Source organism: Leishmania major, chromosome 28 (assembly GCF_000002725.2).
Source record: "Leishmania major strain Friedlin complete genome, chromosome 28".
NCBI classification, from domain to species: domain Eukaryota; phylum Euglenozoa; class Kinetoplastea; order Trypanosomatida; family Trypanosomatidae; genus Leishmania; species Leishmania major.
In genome coordinates, this window is record NC_007269.2 from 997,501 (window position 1) to 1,015,429 (window position 17,929).

Sequence of the window (17,929 nt, forward strand, 5' to 3'; positions counted from 1 at the left end):
GTGCGGCGCACTTCACACGTGCCACCGCCATTCCTGACCTTCCCCCTCCCTCACATATGCACGCACGCTGCGGTTCATGCAGCTGTTGTACGAGCACACACGCACGCATAGAGGAGTAGACGCTCACCCCCTCCCCACTCTTCCAACAATATTCCCGGCGCTCCACTATGGCGGATGCAGAGGGAGGAGAGCCGCAGGCTCTCAAGAAGCACCGCTGGGAGGACCCGACGGGCTTTGGCGGCGGCGACAGCGGTGGTGCGGTGCCTACGTCGACGCGCTGGAGCTCGGCCACACCGCGGCAGTATGGCGCCGACACCCCGCGCCGCACACCGGTGCTGTCCAGTGAGACGTCCTCCTGGCGCGGCATGGCGACGCCAAACGCGACGCCGTACATGACGGACTTCATTCCGACACCGACCTTCGGTGCCAGCGGCAGCAGCGGCATGGGCGGCAGCACGCCTTCCACGTTCGGCACTCCACGCATGGGCAGCAGCGGCGTCGCAGCTGGCGGCAGCACGCCCCTCTTCGCCAGTGGCAGCACCCCGCGCATGGGCGGGGTCACCCCTATGTTCACCGGCGCGACCCCGGCCGCCGGGGCAACCTTTGGCGCCACCCCGAACTACCAGTACGAAGGCGGGACACCGCTGCAGTCGCACTTCGCCTCCTCCGTCGAGACGCAGTCCATCACGACGGCGGCCATCGAAGCCAAGGCGAAGGCGCTGGAGAAGGAGTGGAACCGCAAGAACAAGCGGCTTACAAGCGAGTACCTGGACAGCATCTTGCCCAGAGAGTTCTTCACGGTTGCGGCCGTGCCAGCCGACTACAACCCGCTGCCGTCGGAGGAGCCGAACTTCTACGAAATCGCCGTGCGCTCCATGGACGTGTTTTCGATGCAGGCCGGTGCAGCGGCGGCGGTGACGACCGGCCTGGACGCGAACGGGCAGCCCATCAGGTACGACATCCCGGAGGACATGGGTGACGGCATGCCCGCCATGAAGGTCGAGGACGCCGCTGTGTTCGTCGAGCTGCTCAAGTACCACAAGGCAGAGAAGATCCCTGATGAGCATCTACCTTCCTACCTCCTTATGAAGAACCTCTTCAAGATCAAGAACGGCGACACGATGCAGCGCCGCGCCGGCACGCGCTACCTCCTCGACAAGGCCACGATCTTTGGCAGCCACTTTATCTTCCAGCGCCTCAGCTACATCTGGAGCTCGGATATCCTCAACATTGAGGAGAAGCACTACTTCATCGACTTCATCAAGTCGCTGCTGCAGCAGATGGGCAAAGGCGCTCGGCAGTTCACCAAGGAGGTGATCCACCTGGTGGAGCCGCTGCTCACGGCGCACGAGCGCATTCTTCGGGATGACGGCAAGCAGGTGCTCACCTTGCTGACACGGGTTGTGGGATTTCAGGCGGTGTTCGCGGTGATTCGCGAGGACTTCGGCCACGCCGAGAGCATTGTGCGTCGCCACACGGCTCGTGTCATGGCAGTGGTTGGATACGCGGCCGGCACCGAGGAAGTGACGGCGGCGCTGCGTGATATGTCCTACGCCCCCTCGGCGCTTGCTCGCCAGACGGTCGTGCGCTCGATGGCGGAGCTGGCGAAGATGGTGGGGCACGCGTTGATAGCGGCGCTGCCGGAGATGGTGGCAATGCTGGAGCGTCTGCTGCGCGACGAGAAGCGCGTGCAGCGGGACGCGGCCCTGGCGGTGGCAGCGATTGCTGAGGCGACAGCACCGGACGGCATTGAGGAGCTGGCGCCGCTGGTCGACGTCATCTGCGAGGAGTGCATGAAGGGGATCGGCAGCATGGCGTCGCCCTTCATCCAAGCCTTCGGTGCCTTAGTTCCGCTAATGTCCCCCTACGATGCGCAGGCCCGCACGGCGGCGATGATGCCAAATCTCGTCAACCAGTTCAGCACACCTGAGGACGAGTTCCGCCGCGTTCTCATATCTGTCGTGCGCAAGTGCGTGTTGGCGGAGGGCGTGACGCCGCAGTTCATTCGGCAGACAATCCTAGAGCCGTTCTTTGAGGGCTTCTGGCGTGTGCGTCGCCTTGCCGCGGAGCGCCAAACATCAGGAAGTCTTGTGGCGACGACGGTGGAGATTGCGAAGAAGCTGGGAAGCGTGGATGTGCTCGTGAAGTTGTCACCAGACATGAAGGACGAGAGCGAGGAGTACCAGCGCATGGTGCTGACGGCCATCAAGAAGGTCGTGGACGCCACCGGGATGGATGCGGCCCCCGACACGCTCGTCACCTTCGTCCTCGACGGCGCCATAGCCGCCGTGCGCCAGGATGAGCTCGGCACGAGCAAGCTGGTCATGAACGTGCTTGCGACTATCTGCAACGCACTGGCGGCGCGGTTGCGGCCGTACCTGAAGCAGGTGTTCGACCTCATCAAGCGACGCCGCGAGAACCGCGAGGCCTCGATGCGGGCGCAGACGGCCGACCTCGTCTCGCGCATTGCTCGCACCGTCATGCTGGCGGACGGCGCTGTGTTCCTGCAGGACCTGGGGCTGAGCCTGTACGAGCGGCTCGAGGACCCGGATGCGCGGGCGCTGAGCGCGAACTTGCGCGCGGTACGCTCCATCTTAGGCGAGCTGGGCTCCCGCCGCTTCAAGCCCTCGGTGCGCGAGCTTCTGAAGCGGCTCACCTTCGTCATCAAGAGCCGCAACAGCCACGTGCAGAACAGCGCCATTGCCCTGATCGAGGATATTGCCACCAACTACGACACAGATGTCGACGCGATTCACCTGCACCAGCTGGCGACCCGCGGGCTCTTCGAGCTGCTCGACTCCCCGCAGCGGGCGACGCGACACGCGTGCGCGCGCACCTTTGGCGTCATCGCCAAGAAGATTCGCCCCTTCGCCATTATCCTCGAGCTGGTCGACAACTTTCGCCAAGACAAGCGCCAGATTCGCATCTGCACGGCCGTGGCCCTGAGCGCCATCGCGAAGGAGTGCGGCCCCTTCACCATCATTCCCTACCTCCTGAACGAGTACAAGATCAGTGAGGGGAAACAGGTGGCGGTCATTGTGCAGCACTCGGTGCTCAAGGCGATCCGGTATATTTTCGAGGCCATTGGCTCGATAGGCAAGGAGTACGTCTATCCGATGATCCCGCTGCTGGAGCGCGCCTTGACGGAGACGAACATACAGATGCGGCGCATGGCTGTGGAGGCTTGCCGCGCCATTCTGCTCTCCGTGGCCGGTAACGACGGTTTCGAGGACATCGCGCTGCACTTGCTGAATTTTGTCCACCCGAACATTGTGGAGCTGCTGGCAAAGAATGAGGTCAAGATCGGCGAGGAGCGCCTCAAGATGGTGACGGCCGTTGTGAGCTACTACGAGGCGGCGCGGTTGGTGATCGAGCCGGGGAAGCTGCTGCAGTACCTCTTGCAGGGTCTGTTCCACCCAGCGCGCAAGGTGCGCGACATCTACCGCCGCACTTACAACCTGATCTACGTCGGCAGCCCAGAGCGCCTTGTCCCGTACTACCCACGCATTGAGAACGACGCCTCGCATACGTACGTGCGCCATGAGCTGGAAGTGCTTCTCTAACAAACTGCAGCACACACACACACACACATACACACAGCGCAAGCGCGCAAGAGAGGCGGGACGTGCATACTTAAGCTCTTTGGCGCCGTTGTTGATCAATGCCCGCGTGCGAGGGGGAGGAGGCTACGCATGAGGCTGCAGTCCAGAGCCTTGAGAGCGGCTGTGTCGTGTGGGGGTATCGGTGCGAGGTCTTCTTTTCTCTGCGGGTAACAGGGTGGTGTCTGGCGTGCGCACGCGCGAGCACGTATGACATACGCGCTGGCACCGCTAACTCGAATAGCAGAAATACAGCAGAATAAATGTAGGCGAGGGTACGCGTCGATGCACGCGTGTGCACATGCATACGTGCCACGTGGCAGCGTGTCGAAGCGCCTTGTCGTGTGTGTGTGTGGGGGGGGGGGAGGCTGTCGAGGCCCGCTACTTGAAACACCTGCACAGGTGTACGACCGGACTTCACGGACAGGCACACCGAATGGTGCGAGGCTGCGCTGAGGCGGACGGCCGGTGTGGAAATGAGAAGCGTTCCACTAGCGCTGTGCTTTGGATGTGCGGGGGCGGGGGCAGATAGCGAGGCGCTGGTGTTGCGCCGATGAGTGATGCTCCTCGCCGTCCGTATGTGTTCGCGCGTGTGGGTGTGCGTTCCTCGTGCGGGCACGCCTTTCTGTCGGTCTGTGTGTTGGCAAGTCCTCGCTGCCATCAAGCCGCACTTCTCCACAGTGTCGTTCCTTGCCCTCCTCCCTCTCCGTCTCTAACCCAACCCGGCGCAACCAACCACACATATCCAATGCACGGGGAGCTGCGAGAGAAACGCCGAGCACGTCAAATCGCGCACCCACCCACACACCGTCACAGAGTCGTGAGCAAGGTAAACTACGGAGCAACCACAGACTAGTCCAAGAACCGTTGGTACGACAGTGCAACACATACACACACACACAAGAGAAAGAGGAGCGGCCGCTGTGTTGTTCTCCCACTACTGTAAACTCTGTTTGTATTCGTGCGCCTTGTGTGTCAGACCGCTTGACGCACCCGCTCACCAATCTTCCTGCCTGCTTCTCACTCCCACGCCAGTGCACACACGCACTCCGTCTCCGCCCAACTGCCTTGTGTGACTCTCCGTCTTGCTTTCTGTTCTTGTCGCCCCCCTCCCTCCCCTGGTGAAGAGTCGCACGCACTGGCCTGCACCGCTCTCCTCCTTCGACTCGCAACGGGCGGCTGCAGCGCACTTTACTCGCTTTCACTCTTGACTCCTTTGCTGCCCCCCCGCCCCCAGCACCGACCCCATATATATATATATATGTATATACATATATATACACATATACATATATATATATAGAGAGAGAGAGAGAGGAAAGCACGCGTGAAAGCCTCGCCTATATCCGTCAAGACGAGGGCGACGCAGGGCCACGAGTGGACATCGCCGCACCGTTTTCTGGCCTTTTCCCTCTCCATGTAGCGGTGTGCGCGCCGATCCCCTCCCTGAGTCTCTGTCCCGCTCGTCCGCTGGCAGGTAACAAGAAAACAAGAAAACGGAAGGAGAGTGCTGCACACGGCACGGCGGCTCTCTCCAGACCTTCTTTCTCTATAGTTCGGCTGTCACTGTCGTCACCATCGCCATTGCTGTCGCCATGCTCACTCCGATCCATGGCGTGTTGGACTTGTCCTTTGCCCCTGGCAAGGATCAAGAGCTGTCCGATCTGCCGTTTGAGAGGTCCATGTTGCAGGAGCTGGCGCCGGAGGAGGTGCGTGAGTTGAACGTGACGCATGCGCAGATGCTTAGCCTCACCTCTACCCCTGGCGCCCTCATCAACGATGTGCTGCGGTATGTCACGGTGCTACGCGCGGCGCACAACCATGTTAGCAGTCTTCACGGCATTGAGGCATTTAGCTCGCTCGAGGTGCTCGACCTCAGCCACAACTGCCTTCGGGTCGTGGATGCACATGGGGCATCGCTGCTCAGAACGCTGAAGCAGCTGCGCACGGTAGATTTTTCGTACAACAACATGAACCTGCTCGATCTGAACGTCTCTCTCGGGGCGCCGTCCTCGCGGCTCTCCGGGCTAAGAGCAGGTGCGACGCCTGCGTTTTCCACGAGCGGCCCCGGTGGTGGCAGCGGGCGCCTCTCCTTCTCCGTTGCCGACCCATCCGACGGTTTACTCTCGCTGACTGCTATTAACCTATCGCACAACGCGTTTTTAGACCTGCCGGACCTGCGCAGTGCGCCGTACCTGCAGGTGCTGAACATGAGCCACAACAAACTGGACGCCCTCGCCGAGCTTGACACTCGCCTGCCGCTTCTCTGGCTGCACTCACTCGCACTGCACTCGAATCAGCTACGGACTGCCACGGTGCTGCTGCCCTTGTGTGCCCTGGCGGCCACGCTCAAGCACCTACAAGTCTTTTGCAACCCATTCACGCTTGTGCAAAGTGGCCCCAAGACAACCATTAGAAACACCACCAACAGCGGACGTGCCAACCTGCCGGGGGGTGCGCTGGATGAGTCGATGTGGTGGCGCCCCTTCCTACTGTGGCTCTGCCCGCTGCTCGTCACTGTTGACCAGGCGGAGTTTACGGCGAGTGAGCGGCGAGTGGCGGCCATCATGCTGTTCCGAGAGAACGGCTCTCTCTCCAAGTCGCGTATGGAGTATATGAACCCGCAGCGAAAGGACGACCTGGAGGCGTACCTACGGCGCAACAGCGAGTTTGCCACGCCCCCGCACGATGCCATGGCCATCATAGACAACATTGAGCGACAGGAGGAGAGCCTGCAGGAGTACTCGGGCGTCGCGTGGGAGGGCGACGCTGAAGGGGCCGGACAGGTGGTGGTGCCCACCTCCCACATGAACCCCTCCGGGATTCGAGGGGCGGCAACAGCGCCCCGCCCCGCCAATGGCATCCTGAGCAGATCACCGAACACGTACCCTGATCCCGCGCCACTAGAGGTTGTCGGGCCAACCCTTCCAGGGGCGACGTCGATGGCGCAGTTCTCGCGCGGGGCAGGGGGTGCAGCGAGGCGATCCTCGTCTGGCGCTCGTGTCGTGGTGGTTGCCCCGGAAGCACTGTTCACCGTGAGCTCTAGCTCCAGCGGCGTGCTAAACACCAACCGCAATCGCCAGCGCGCCCACCCCGCCTCCATGACGAGCTTCGTCCGGGCGCTACAGAGGAAACTTCGGTCAATAGAGGAGGTGGTGGCGGTGTTGTGGCACGCTGACCTGTCGCGACGCACCAGGGCCGCCATCGTCATTCAGCGCGTCATGCGCGGCGCGTTGGCGCGCATGCACCTATCCGAGGAGGATGCGGAGAGCTGTCGCTTCATCCGATACCAGCTGCAACAGGCGACTGCCGCCTCGGCTGCGCAGGCGGCGCACATCGCCAGCGGAGCCGCAGCACAGGTGAGCGGTAGTGGCGCTGGCGGCAATGTCAGTGGTAGGGCGGCAACGAGGGGTGTGAATCAGCGTCACCCGTCGTTGGAGCCGGTCGAGGACACCGGCTCAAACATGCAGGAGGTTCTCGTCTCCATGCGTAGCCTGCAGGAGGTGATGAGCAACATGTGGGCCGATCTTGAGGAGTATCGCGCGATGGCGGACCGTGAGCAGCGGCGCGCTGCTGTGCTCATTCAGCGATACTACCGCGGCTACCGTGCACGCTGTGAGTACGGGCGAGCTTTAAAGCATCGCCGCTCATTCGTGCCACCTCCGTCGTCGTGCGCCGCCGGATGCCGGTGCGCTTCGGAAGCCACCTCCCTGCGGAAGGAGGTGAGTGAGCTGCGCAGCGAGGTGAGGGAGCTTCGTGCGCTTCTTCAGCAGACGACGCGGCAACAGCGACTGGCCGCATACGACAACCCGGAGCGGGCAATGGACGAAATCATTCGCAAACACGAGCAGCGAAGCAACGCCGATATACTCGCTGAGCCGACGCACCGCTTACGCTCAAACGGCAGCAGCCGATCTCCCAGCGACATGCCCAGCCTCATCGAGCGAGAAGTTGGCGGCAGCGCGTCAGAGAAGGCGGCGGACGACATCGACCAGGATCGGCACCAGCCGATGGCGGACAATGGCGACGACGACGGCACCGCGGGGACGCTGGAAACAAACGACGGTCAACTTTCAGGAAGCGCAGCGCTGCCGCATAGGCGGCCGGCGACTATGTCACAATCCCCCGAGCAGGCCTCTCTGTTTGACAGCATGTCTTCGAAACAACCTGCATCCATGCAGACGACGCGCATCACAAAGTTACGGCCGAACTCGGGGAGCATAGTAAACGCTAGGCAGATTGGCAAGGAGTAGATGAGGCCGTGGATGGATACCGCAGTCCCCGTCCCCACAAGGAACGAAAAGAAAGAGCCAGTGTGTTTGGCCGCATCATCATCGCAGATCGAAAAGTGGGTGGTGATGACCGCGACGAAACAACAGTGCCCCCTCTCCTCACCCCTCTCTCTCTTTGGTAGTGCGTCACGGCTGTGTTGCAGCTCGTGCTGGCCGTGCTCGAGATGGCGGGCGGTGGAGGTGCGGCGGCTTGAAGGGAACGTGCGGGGGCGCACGTCTCTCTGCGTCTGATAGATGTGCGCACCATCTCTTAGGCTTCTTGTTTTTTGTTTAGGTTTCAGTACTGTTGCTCGGTCACGTGTACGTGTGCCATCAGGAAGCGGGTCGGAACGTTCGAGGTGCATCATCTACACACACACACACACACACACGCGCGCGCACGCACGCACGCAGAGGACGAGCTCTTCACGGCGGCGTCTTTTAAGCGTGTTCACCTTTCTCATCTGGGCGGTATACGCAGCGAATACACGTGCACCAACAGAAGCCCACCGCCGCTTCTATGGGCAGCATGGCAGTTTGGCGTACGTCTGCATGCGTGACGTCGACAGGCACCGGCAGTCGTGCATCTTTCCTGGCGGCGTGTGACGCAGCTCACACGATGATGGCTGGTCGGCGATTGAAGTCTATACGTCCAGCTCCTTTGCTGCGCCCCTTCTCCCTCCATCTGGAGTTGCGCATCACCAAGCGAGCCTAAGATGTTTTGCCCCGCCTTTTCCCGTCTGTTTCTCCCTGCCTTGTGCCTTGATTACCCCTCCCCCTTACTGGCCCGCGTGCATATATACATATATATATATATATGTATGCGTGTGTGTGTGTGTCTCTCTCTGTGTGTGTGTGTCTGTGTGTCATGCGTGACTTGACGCGGCACCTGCGGCGCACTTTCCTGCAGTGGACCGCCTCTTCCCTTTTCTCCACGTTGATGCGCTCACTTGCGGGCCCTCCCACGCACGTGCCTTCCATCGTCTTTCTCCAGTGCTACTGGTGGAGTTGCACACAAGCGCACCGAGGCTGACACGCGGCTGCACACAAGCAGGCGCCTTCTGTTCTGCGCCCTTTCCTCACGCCAGCTGCAGCGAGGACTACTCATCGGCTAACCGAGCACACACGTAAACACGTACGCGCAAGAGGACCGCCTGCGTGGCACTGCATCATGGTTGCCACACTTTCTCACACGTCACCACCAGTGGTGGAGAACTTCTACCAGAACAGCTTCAAGCAGCTCAGCATGGTGCAGCAGAAGCAAGTAGGCCTGCTTGTGGGGGTGGCCGTTGCAGACGCGGCGGCGCGCCCGCTGAACGACCACAGCCAGGAGCAAGTGGAGGCGTATCTGCGGAGCAAGTGCGAGGAGACCGGTGGGACAGCATTGACGCCAACGGCCGTGACAGAGACAGAGATCAGCTTCTTGGCGTTTGCACGCGTGTCGCCGCGGGAGATCAAGGCGCGCAGCAGTCTTGCGCACGGCAGCGAAGATAGGTCTTCAGCGGCATCTTCATCGCTGTTGGAATCTTCGTATGCCCCCCTCCTCGTCCACTCCTTCACATATCAGCTCTACTTTGAGATGTTGCGCGCCATGAGCAGCGCGCGCGGCAAGTTTGCGGTGGACTACGTGCAGGAGCGCCTTGTCCGCGCCGCTGCAGCAGTGGATGTGCAGCAGACGTTCGCTGCCGAGCATGCGTCGCTCTTGCACACCCTCTGCACCCTGCTGCCCACCCCCGCCATCTACCCTTATGCTAGTGATGCAGCGCTGCGAAGCTATCTTGATCCGTTCACTGCGTTCCTCACAGAGTCTCCGATGTCCCTGCAAGTGACCGATGCCGACGGCGGCCAGGGCGACGGCGTGTCGCCTGCTGAGGCTGCTGCCGCCGAGCAGGCGGCGGTGCGGGACTACACCGTCTCTGCACTCGGCGTTGTGCTCCGACAGCTGCAAAGCAGCCCTGATGCCACGCGCAACGCAGCGTTCATGGCAGTGCCTGGAACGGCTGCGGTGTTCCCGCTAGATGTGCAGCCTTTCGTGCCGTGCAAGGCAGACACGTCTGCGGAGCCTCGCGCGCGACTCTGCCCAGTGCCGCAGCACCAAGCCACTCGTGCCACCTCGATGGGCTCGTCAGCCATGGCCGGCTCTCGGTGGCTGCCGCAGCGGTGCACGGCGACGGACGCCGCCACGGTGTGTGAGGGGCTCAGCATTGCACAAGCTCCCGTTACGTTTGCGCAGGGAGTCGCGCAGGCGATCCGGCTCGGCGGTCCAACGTGCCAGCGAGCTATGCTGGTTGGCGCGCTGCTGGGGGCGAAGCTTGGGGTGCGGCACATTCCGATGGAATGGCTGAGCGCCACGGCCGACCACAAGCCCGTGTCCACGATGGCGCTGGAGGTGGCGCAGTGGAGTTGGAACCCCCCACCTCACTAAAGCGTCGATCCGTCACCCCTGAGAGGCGGCGGACGCTGCGCGCAGAGCCGCATTCAAGATGCAGCCTGCACGTATGGCGGGTGTCTTCTCGCTGTTGCGCACCCCTATCGGTGCGCGCATGCAGTGTAGAGGAGAGGAGCCGTTGAGTTGATCTTCACAGAAGCCGCGGCGCAGGTGACCTACTGTCTCTCTACATGTGGAGAGACGCGCGGATGCATCCGCGCGTGACTGCTTTGGCGTGTGTGCATCTGTGTACGTGGAGAGGTGGTGAGGGGGACATCGGCGTAAGGGGGCAGGGATGGGAGTCACCGGACACAGCGAGGCAGCCGTGCGCAAGTGACAGCTGCGACGGTGTCTTTCCGCCCACTCGCCCCGTGGGGGTGGAGTTGGACTCCTTCTTTCTGCCTTAGGCCCCCCTCCCCTCTCCGACACGCCGTTGAATAAGTACACGTAAAACTGAGACACCCTGTCTATGGAGCGGTTGCTCGTCAGGCGCGCACGTTCCGTACGCGCACACAACGGCAGAGGAGAGAAGTTGTCGTGCTGAAGAAAGTGGGAGCGAGACGCCGCTGCACACTGCCTTGTGCACTGTGCTGAGTGCAACGGACGTGCAGCGTCTCGACTTTTCTTTCGCCCTCTTCCGCACGTTGTGCCGCGCTGGAGCTGCAGGCGTTCATGCGTACCTGCGTTGATGCGCGACCGCGCCCCTCTCCGTCATGTAGAGGATCCACATGACCAGTATTGCTCATGCGACTGCTATGCATATCCCTCACCCAAACCAGTCGATCTCTCTCTCTCTCTCTCCATCTACATTTTCACACGCTGCACTGTGGTGTGCCGCCGCGTCGTGGTCGCCGCTTGCGCAGTAAAACGGGAGCAGGCAGCGCAGAGGAAGAAGAGGAAGTAGAGAGTGAAAGCACATTCAAGCCCCCCCCCTCCACACACATACATACACACACACACACACACACACACGAACGCGCACAAGGACAAAGTTGCTCGCTGTCTCCGTGTGTGTGTGTGCTTCAGCTCTACCCCACCTCGTACCTGACACAGCAGAGCTCTCGTTGCGTCTCTTCCCATGTATCACCATTGCGTAGGGGAGTGAAGTACAGGTTTCATCAGCCGAGTACCGCCGCAAAACGAAAACTAGAAGAAGGGTGCATCAACACATCGGCGCAGACGGCGTAGACGCACTGAGCACAGACGATACTGCGTGCGCGTCGTCGCTTGCGTTCCTGTTCCCTGCCAGCGGCCTGCCTTCATCTTCTCCGCTCTACCGTTTCTCTCTCTCGGTGCACAGGCATTCGCCCAGTGCGTGCGTGTATGTGTGTGTGTCCGCCCTGCCGCCTACCCGCCGCGAATGTTCACTGAGACACAGCCGAAGGAGGTTGTCCTGGTGGACGCGCACCACGCGTCGGCGTCCTCGGAGAAGGTCGCCGGCATCGGATGTGTTGCTGCCACAGCGGTGCGCCAAGTTGAAGCGAGCGGATTGAAGAAGGGTAGGCCCGGCGGCGGAGCCCTTCCACCGATACACGCAAAGGCAGCGTCGACGAGCGAGACGGCCGCTGCACCCCACCTGCGGAAGCAGCGACCGCTCTCTGGCCGCCAAGAGCCACAGCAGGGGCCCGACTCGGATGGCCAGGCCTGCCCTGTGGCACTTCTGGCGATAGGTGACCTGCCTGGCCGGCCCCCCTCTGCTGCTTTCAGCGTCACCGCCACTTTGAGGAGAGACGATGACCTTCGCTCCTCCCGCAGTGCAGCTCCTCGGCGGCCCCCGTCTGCAGGTCGCTCCCCAGCGCGCCACCGCAGCATGCAAGCTTCGCCACTTCCACAGGCGCGTCAGCACAGCGCCAACCTGACCGACGCGAACGCTATCTCTGCGCGGGCAGGCAGCATTGGCCGGATGGAGGGACGGCATCTCAGCGGTCAGGCCCCGCGACGGACGGGGCTCAAGTCGTTGAAGCTGCGGGTGGAAAGCGAAGAGGCGGCCGTCGGCCAGCTGATGCAGGCTGGAAACATCGGCGGAGCGCTGGTGCGGCTGAGCTGCACGCTGCAGCGCGTGCAGGACTATCAAGCAGCATCGAGTACTCGGAGCAGCCGACGCGGCGCTGTCAGCAGCACTGCGTCGGCGCGCACCTCCCAGGTTGCACCGCAACTGGGTGGCACCGGCGCCACGTGGGCGGCTGCGACAGCCCAGCGGCTTGCTGAGGTCTACACCAGCATTGCCAACAATGCTGGTGTGCAGTGCAACACAGCAGCCGAGCCGATCCACGTGCAGGAAGCTTACTTTCAAGCCGCAATGCGCTACCTGGTGAAGAGCTCCACAGAGGACCTGTTCTCTGAGTGGACGGCGGAGGGCGCCGCTGCGACGAGCGAGAAGCGGTTACCCCATCCCCCACCGCAGCAGCGACCCCGCCGCTACCCGGTAAGGTCGGCAGTGCGGCCTCCAGCGCGCGAGCTCCCATCATGTTTCCCGTCAAGCCGTCCGAGCAAGAGCAAGGATGGCGACCAGCAGCAGCCGCAGCAACCCGCGATCGTCCGTCGCCTGCTACGCTGCGCTGTTCGCACCAATGCTGCTGTGTGCCTCGGCGACAGTGCCACGCCGGGAGGACAGGCCCGCATTATCTATGAGCTACTGAAAGCGCTGGCGGAGTCAGTGGGCGTGTGGAGCATGGCGTTGCTGTACAACTTGGCGGTGTCATTTCTTCGGGTCGGCAGCTATGACGACGCCGCAGAGGCGATTGCGCGGTTCATGGAGGTGAGCTGGTACTACCTCGAGTGGGCTGAGCATTTGCAGAGCACTGAAGACGGCGGCAGCGTTGCTAGCGTTGCCGCGGCTGTGCACACGCACGCGGCGCTGCAGCTAATCCGTGGGCACCACTTCATCGCTGCAATGGCGGCCTGGTGTGAGCCGCAGGGCCCCATGGAGGTGTACCACTGCGAACTTGCCAGCGCCTGCGCAGAGCACTATCTGAGCCGTTCCGACAGGGCGCAGCGGAGGTGCCAGCGCCGTCTCGCCGCAGCTCAGGCGAGGGCCACCACGGGCGCCAGCGCCACAGAGGCACACACGGTGGCCGCTGCGGATGGACCTCCATCGCCGCTGATGTTGCCGTATGTGACACAGGACCTGATTCTCTCTTGTCCCTCATTCACAAGGGAAGCGGTGACGGGTGATGTCGGGTCCATCACTGTCATGATGCACCTGCTCGTTGAGGCACTCGTTGCCTCGTCCTCGCTCAGCGCGTCGCTGCCGGCGGAGGTGAGGGCGTACGTGCGGGAGGTGCAAAAAGGTGAATCCATGCGGTACTGGGCACGCATGGCCCTGCGCGCCGGTGCGTCGCCGCCGTTCTTGTCAGCGGCCGTAGCCGCCTCAACTGCCACACCGGTGCCGCCGGTCCTGACGGCGCTTCTGAGCCACTGCGAAGAGGGCGAGTGTGTGTGGGCACGGCAGTCCTGGCTGCAATCGCTGGCTCGCAGGGACGCTGAGGACGACGCCTCTAGCCCACTCTGGCCGCTGACCTCCGCCGCAATACCGGCAAGGGCGAGTCGCGCCTCGGCTGCTGCTTCGTCGTCACCATGTCGTGACGTCGCTCCCGGCAAGGTGGCAGATGCCTCCACCTCCCTCATCACAACCGCCCCGCCGACGCCGCATCATGAGCACGGCGTTTCATTGGGTGCGACAAGTCCTTGCAAGCCGAGCAAGCCGGCACCCCTTTTCGTCACGACGCTCCCCAAGAGCGCCTACAGCCGGTACCGCAGGCTCCGCGAAGGCATTGTCGCTCAGCTGGAGAACGCAGAGCAGACGGCGCAGCGGGAGGCCGATGTGTTCGAGGCAGCGGGGCCACTTTCGGTGGGTGGTGACGATGCAGACGCGGTGCGCGCCGAAAGCGCGAACTCTCGCTCCACGGCCACTTCCACGATCTTGCCAGCAGATGCAGCGGCTGCGCCGTCACGCAGGCAACGCGTGACGGCTCTCCTCGTCGGCGCATCGAGTACCGTCACCTCTCCGGCGGCGTCGTTGTCGCGTGAGGGCCACGGCGGCGATGCTACCGGTTTATTCGGCCTCCTGGAGGAAGAGGCGACAGAGCACCACGACCTGAGGAGCGTCGCCACCACTATCGTGCTCGATCCTACGCTGCTGGCTGTACCTGTCCGCCCTTCGGAGCTGCTGCGGCAGCTCGACTTGGAAACGGAGGCGCGCTACTCTCGTCTCGTTGCGGACCCCCTCGCAGACTTGCAGCGGGTCGCCTCAACGCGCGTGCAGGCATGGTGGCGGATGCAGCTCGCGCGGGAGGCGCTGCGCCGGCGCGCGGCGGACGTGGAGATGTATCTTCGCCGCGACGCCGCGGCCTCTCTCATTCAGACAGGTTATCGGCACTGGAAGGAACGCGCGCCTGCCAAGGCGGAACTGCACCGCCTGCGCGCTCATCGAGAGCGAGTGCGCTGCGTCACCATTCTCCAAGCCTTCGTGCAGCAACGCGCCAGTGTGGAGGTGTGGGGGCGTGCCTGCTTGGCGTGGTACCAGGCCCTCGTAGTGCAGCGGGAGATCGAGAGGCGGCGCGCGGCTGCCACCATCACTCTCCAGAGCTGGTGGCGGATGCACATGGCCCGCAGGCAGCTGCGCGACTCGGTGGCGGCCGCCATTCGCCTTCAGTGCTTGTGGCGCTGCAAACTGGCACGGTGTGAGCTGCGCACGCGCCGCGTGCACCGCCGCCTCATGCAGGAGCAGTGGCGAAGGGAGCGAGTGCCGCAGATTATTTTTGTGCAGCGTTGGTGGCGAGCCTGTTGCGCTCGCTGGGCCGTAGGCGACCTGCTCTGCCAGAGGCAGCGTGCCGTGGAGGAGTACCTGACGGCGCAAGAGTCCGAATACGAGGCAGTCATGCGCACGAAGCTGCGAAGTGTGGATAACGTTGAGGCGGCCATGCGGTGCGTGTTGGCGGTGCTGGCCGGCTCACGAGACCGTCGCCAACTCACTCAGATCGCTATGCACGCACGAGTGCGGCAGCGTGTCGTGCACAGGTTTGTGCTCCTCTGGCGCGGTCGAGAGGAGCTGCAGCAGCTGCGCCGAGGCCGGGCTGCGGCGCTGGCTCTGCAGAGGCGACGGGAGGAGGTGGCGGTGGCGACGGTGACCCTGCAGTCGTGGGTGCGCTCGTGGCTACCGCACCGCCGTGCAATACGGGAGTGCGCTGACAGGGCCTACTTGCAGGCGCACGCGTTCAAGATTTGGGACGCGTTTCGCCACCACCGTGCGCGACAAGCCCTAGTGAACGGACGAACGGAGCGCCGCATGCTCGGCGTGGCTCGCCGTCTTGCGGATGCGCGAAACGACGCCGCAACGCGCATTCAATCCACGTGGCGCATGTACCGCACGCAGCGGGAGCTGTTCGACCTCTTCCAGTTTATGCTCCGGGACCGACACAGGTATGCGACGGCGGTGCAGCGCCGCTGGAGAGGGCACTACGCGCGAGCGGTGCTTGCCCCTCAGCGAGAGGCGTGCGCCACGGAGCGCGAGGCCGGCTTGCAGCATCGCGCAGTCCTTCATTGCGCCGCCACCAGGGTGCAGTCGCTCTACCGCATGTACCGCGTTCGAATCCAGCTGCTGCGGCTTGGCGTGCTGCTGCGGCCAACTTCAATGTTCCGCATCGCCGCCGCTCGCCGAATCCAGACGTGCTGGCGCGCCTGCGCCGCCCACCGGCGCGTATTGCGGCTTCGCCTGCAGCGCAGCTACGCGCTCAAGCTGGCACAATCGCAGGAGGCGCTGCACGCCTACGCTACGCTCATCCAAGGCGTTGCTCGATCGTACCTCGTGCGCTGTGGCCGAGTGCCTCAACCAAAGCCGGCACCCGAGGCGCCCGCGCCTGTTGCGGCGGTCACCAAACTGTGCATTCTGCGGCCTCCTCCTATCCATCGCGCTTGTGCGGCTGCTGCGTCTCGCTCGACCCCACTCCACAGAGTTCCCTCCACCGAACACAATATAGGGACGGTGCCGGTGCCGCCATTGCTCACGAGGGCACCAGTTACCGTTGAGGAGACCGTCGCCATGCCCATCTACAGCAGCCATGGCGCCCCTGCAGTGGTGCGCATCCATCAATGCAACTTTGATGGCAGATCCTCTGCCCAGTCGCTCATCTCCGCCGACCCCCTCAGTTTGCGCACCACGTCTATGACGAAGAGCCGCTGCAACTCAGCCTCCCTCTCCCGCCTTACCAGCACCTCGGATAAGCCGCTTAACTTGCTGCAAAGCGTCAGCACCGACGTCGTCGGGTCGCTGCGCAGCACACGACTCCCGCCTTCCTGCCCACACGAAAGGGCAGCGGTAGACTCACATCGGGTAGTAGGGTTATCGTGTGAGACGGAACACTTGCCCGCCTCGACGGACTCCATTGCTCAAACCTCCACCTATTCGGCAGCTGCAAAGGCGGTCCCGCAAACCACGACGGGGCTTCCCGTGGCACAGAGCAGTATCGGCTGTTCCTTGCTCTGCCACCACACTCCGCAGCAGGTTGAGGCCGCGGTGCGCATTCAAGCTGTATGGCGCGGCTACCACGTGCGTTGCACCATCGAGTTCTACTACGAAGAGTGCTCCGAAGAGATCGAGGAGGAGGAGACGAAGGAGGACAGCTAATCCACCAGCACTGTGCTGCTGAGGGACAGCAGAGAGCGGACGGGATGTCGTTCGTGATCTGTGACGCACCCAGGAGTCCTTTCCCTCCCCAGTGACCTTCTCGTCTCTTTCTCTCTCTCTCTCGTGTGTGTGTGTGTGTCCCGGTCTGCGGGTCGATATGTATGCGTGTATGTGTATCTCTCTCTCTCTCTCTTTTACCAGCATGGCGTCTTGGAGCACGAGTTCGCTTTGTTTCTTGGTGGCTGTCGTGCTTGGAATCTCGATGTAGACTAGCGGGGTTGAGGGGCGGAGCTGTGTGGCGCCGCCAAGGGCGGCAACTCTGCTTCTCTGCACCATCCCCCTCTCTCTTTCTCATGTCCTCCACGGCGCCTGCCTCCCCCCCGTACACCTTCTTTGTTAGCTCCTCCACGTCTGTATCCTGGTGAGGTGCCGCCGCCACGTGTGTGGGTGGCATGTGCTGTTCCCCCTCTCTTTCTGTATGAGCACATACGCGCATGCATGTATACAGACATGCACACGCCCTGTTCTCTGCCTCCCCCCTCTCTCCGCGCCACTCTCGTGCTCTTGTCTGTTTACGTTCTACTCGGACGGGATGCGTGCATCTTCTACGCGCTGATTCTCAGGCGAAGCGGCACTGCTGCCACTGAAGAGAGGGAGAGGGGTGGCGTTTCAAGGACTATGCCGTGTCTGCGGGTGCTCCTGCTTTCGTCCGTGCAGGCTTTCGTTGTGTATGCCTTGGACGTGGGGCACACGCCGCTTAGTGCTATCCCCTCGGCATGTAGAGCGGATCGGCGCGGAGGCGCAAGCACGCGTGTGCACTTGTTCAGTTGCAGCCTACCGTCACAGTCACACTACCGCACACGGTGGTTTCGTATTTGATTCTTCACCACCACTGCTGCTGGTGACCCTTCGACCTCCCCCTCGACATGCATATGCATACACATGCATACAATGAAGAACGTGAACTGCCCACGGCAGTTTGATAGAGAACAGCGCATATACACAC

At 62.6% G+C, this 17,929-nt stretch overlaps 4 protein-coding genes across 4 annotated transcripts; all 4 read left to right on the plus strand.

Annotated features, from left to right (window-relative positions):
- Positions 1-482: 482 nt before the first annotated feature.
- Positions 483-3,563, plus strand: LMJF_28_2570 (putative splicing factor 3B subunit 1; the record flags this gene model as incomplete). Its single annotated transcript, XM_001684492.1, has 1 exon — positions 483-3,563. One exon carries the CDS (start codon positions 483-485, stop codon positions 3,561-3,563), a length of 3,081 nt encoding a protein of 1,026 aa, XP_001684544.1.
- Positions 3,564-5,194: 1,631 nt separating this feature from the next.
- On the plus strand, positions 5,195-7,852 carry LMJF_28_2580 (putative leucine-rich repeat protein; the record flags this gene model as incomplete). The annotated part of the gene is made up of 1 exon (XM_001684493.1): positions 5,195-7,852. One exon carries the CDS (start codon positions 5,195-5,197, stop codon positions 7,850-7,852), a length of 2,658 nt encoding a protein of 885 aa, XP_001684545.1.
- A 1,189-nt stretch (positions 7,853-9,041) lies between these two features.
- LMJF_28_2590 (conserved hypothetical protein) lies at positions 9,042-10,295 on the plus strand (the record flags this gene model as incomplete). Its single annotated transcript, XM_001684494.1, has 1 exon — positions 9,042-10,295. The coding sequence occupies one exon, from the start codon at positions 9,042-9,044 to the stop codon at positions 10,293-10,295; it is 1,254 nt and encodes a 417-aa protein (XP_001684546.1).
- Positions 10,296-11,658: 1,363 nt separating this feature from the next.
- LMJF_28_2610 (conserved hypothetical protein) lies at positions 11,659-16,923 on the plus strand (the record flags this gene model as incomplete). The annotated part of the gene is made up of 1 exon (XM_001684495.1): positions 11,659-16,923. The coding sequence occupies one exon, from the start codon at positions 11,659-11,661 to the stop codon at positions 16,921-16,923; it is 5,265 nt and encodes a 1,754-aa protein (XP_001684547.1).
- Positions 16,924-17,929: the final 1,006 nt, after the last annotated feature.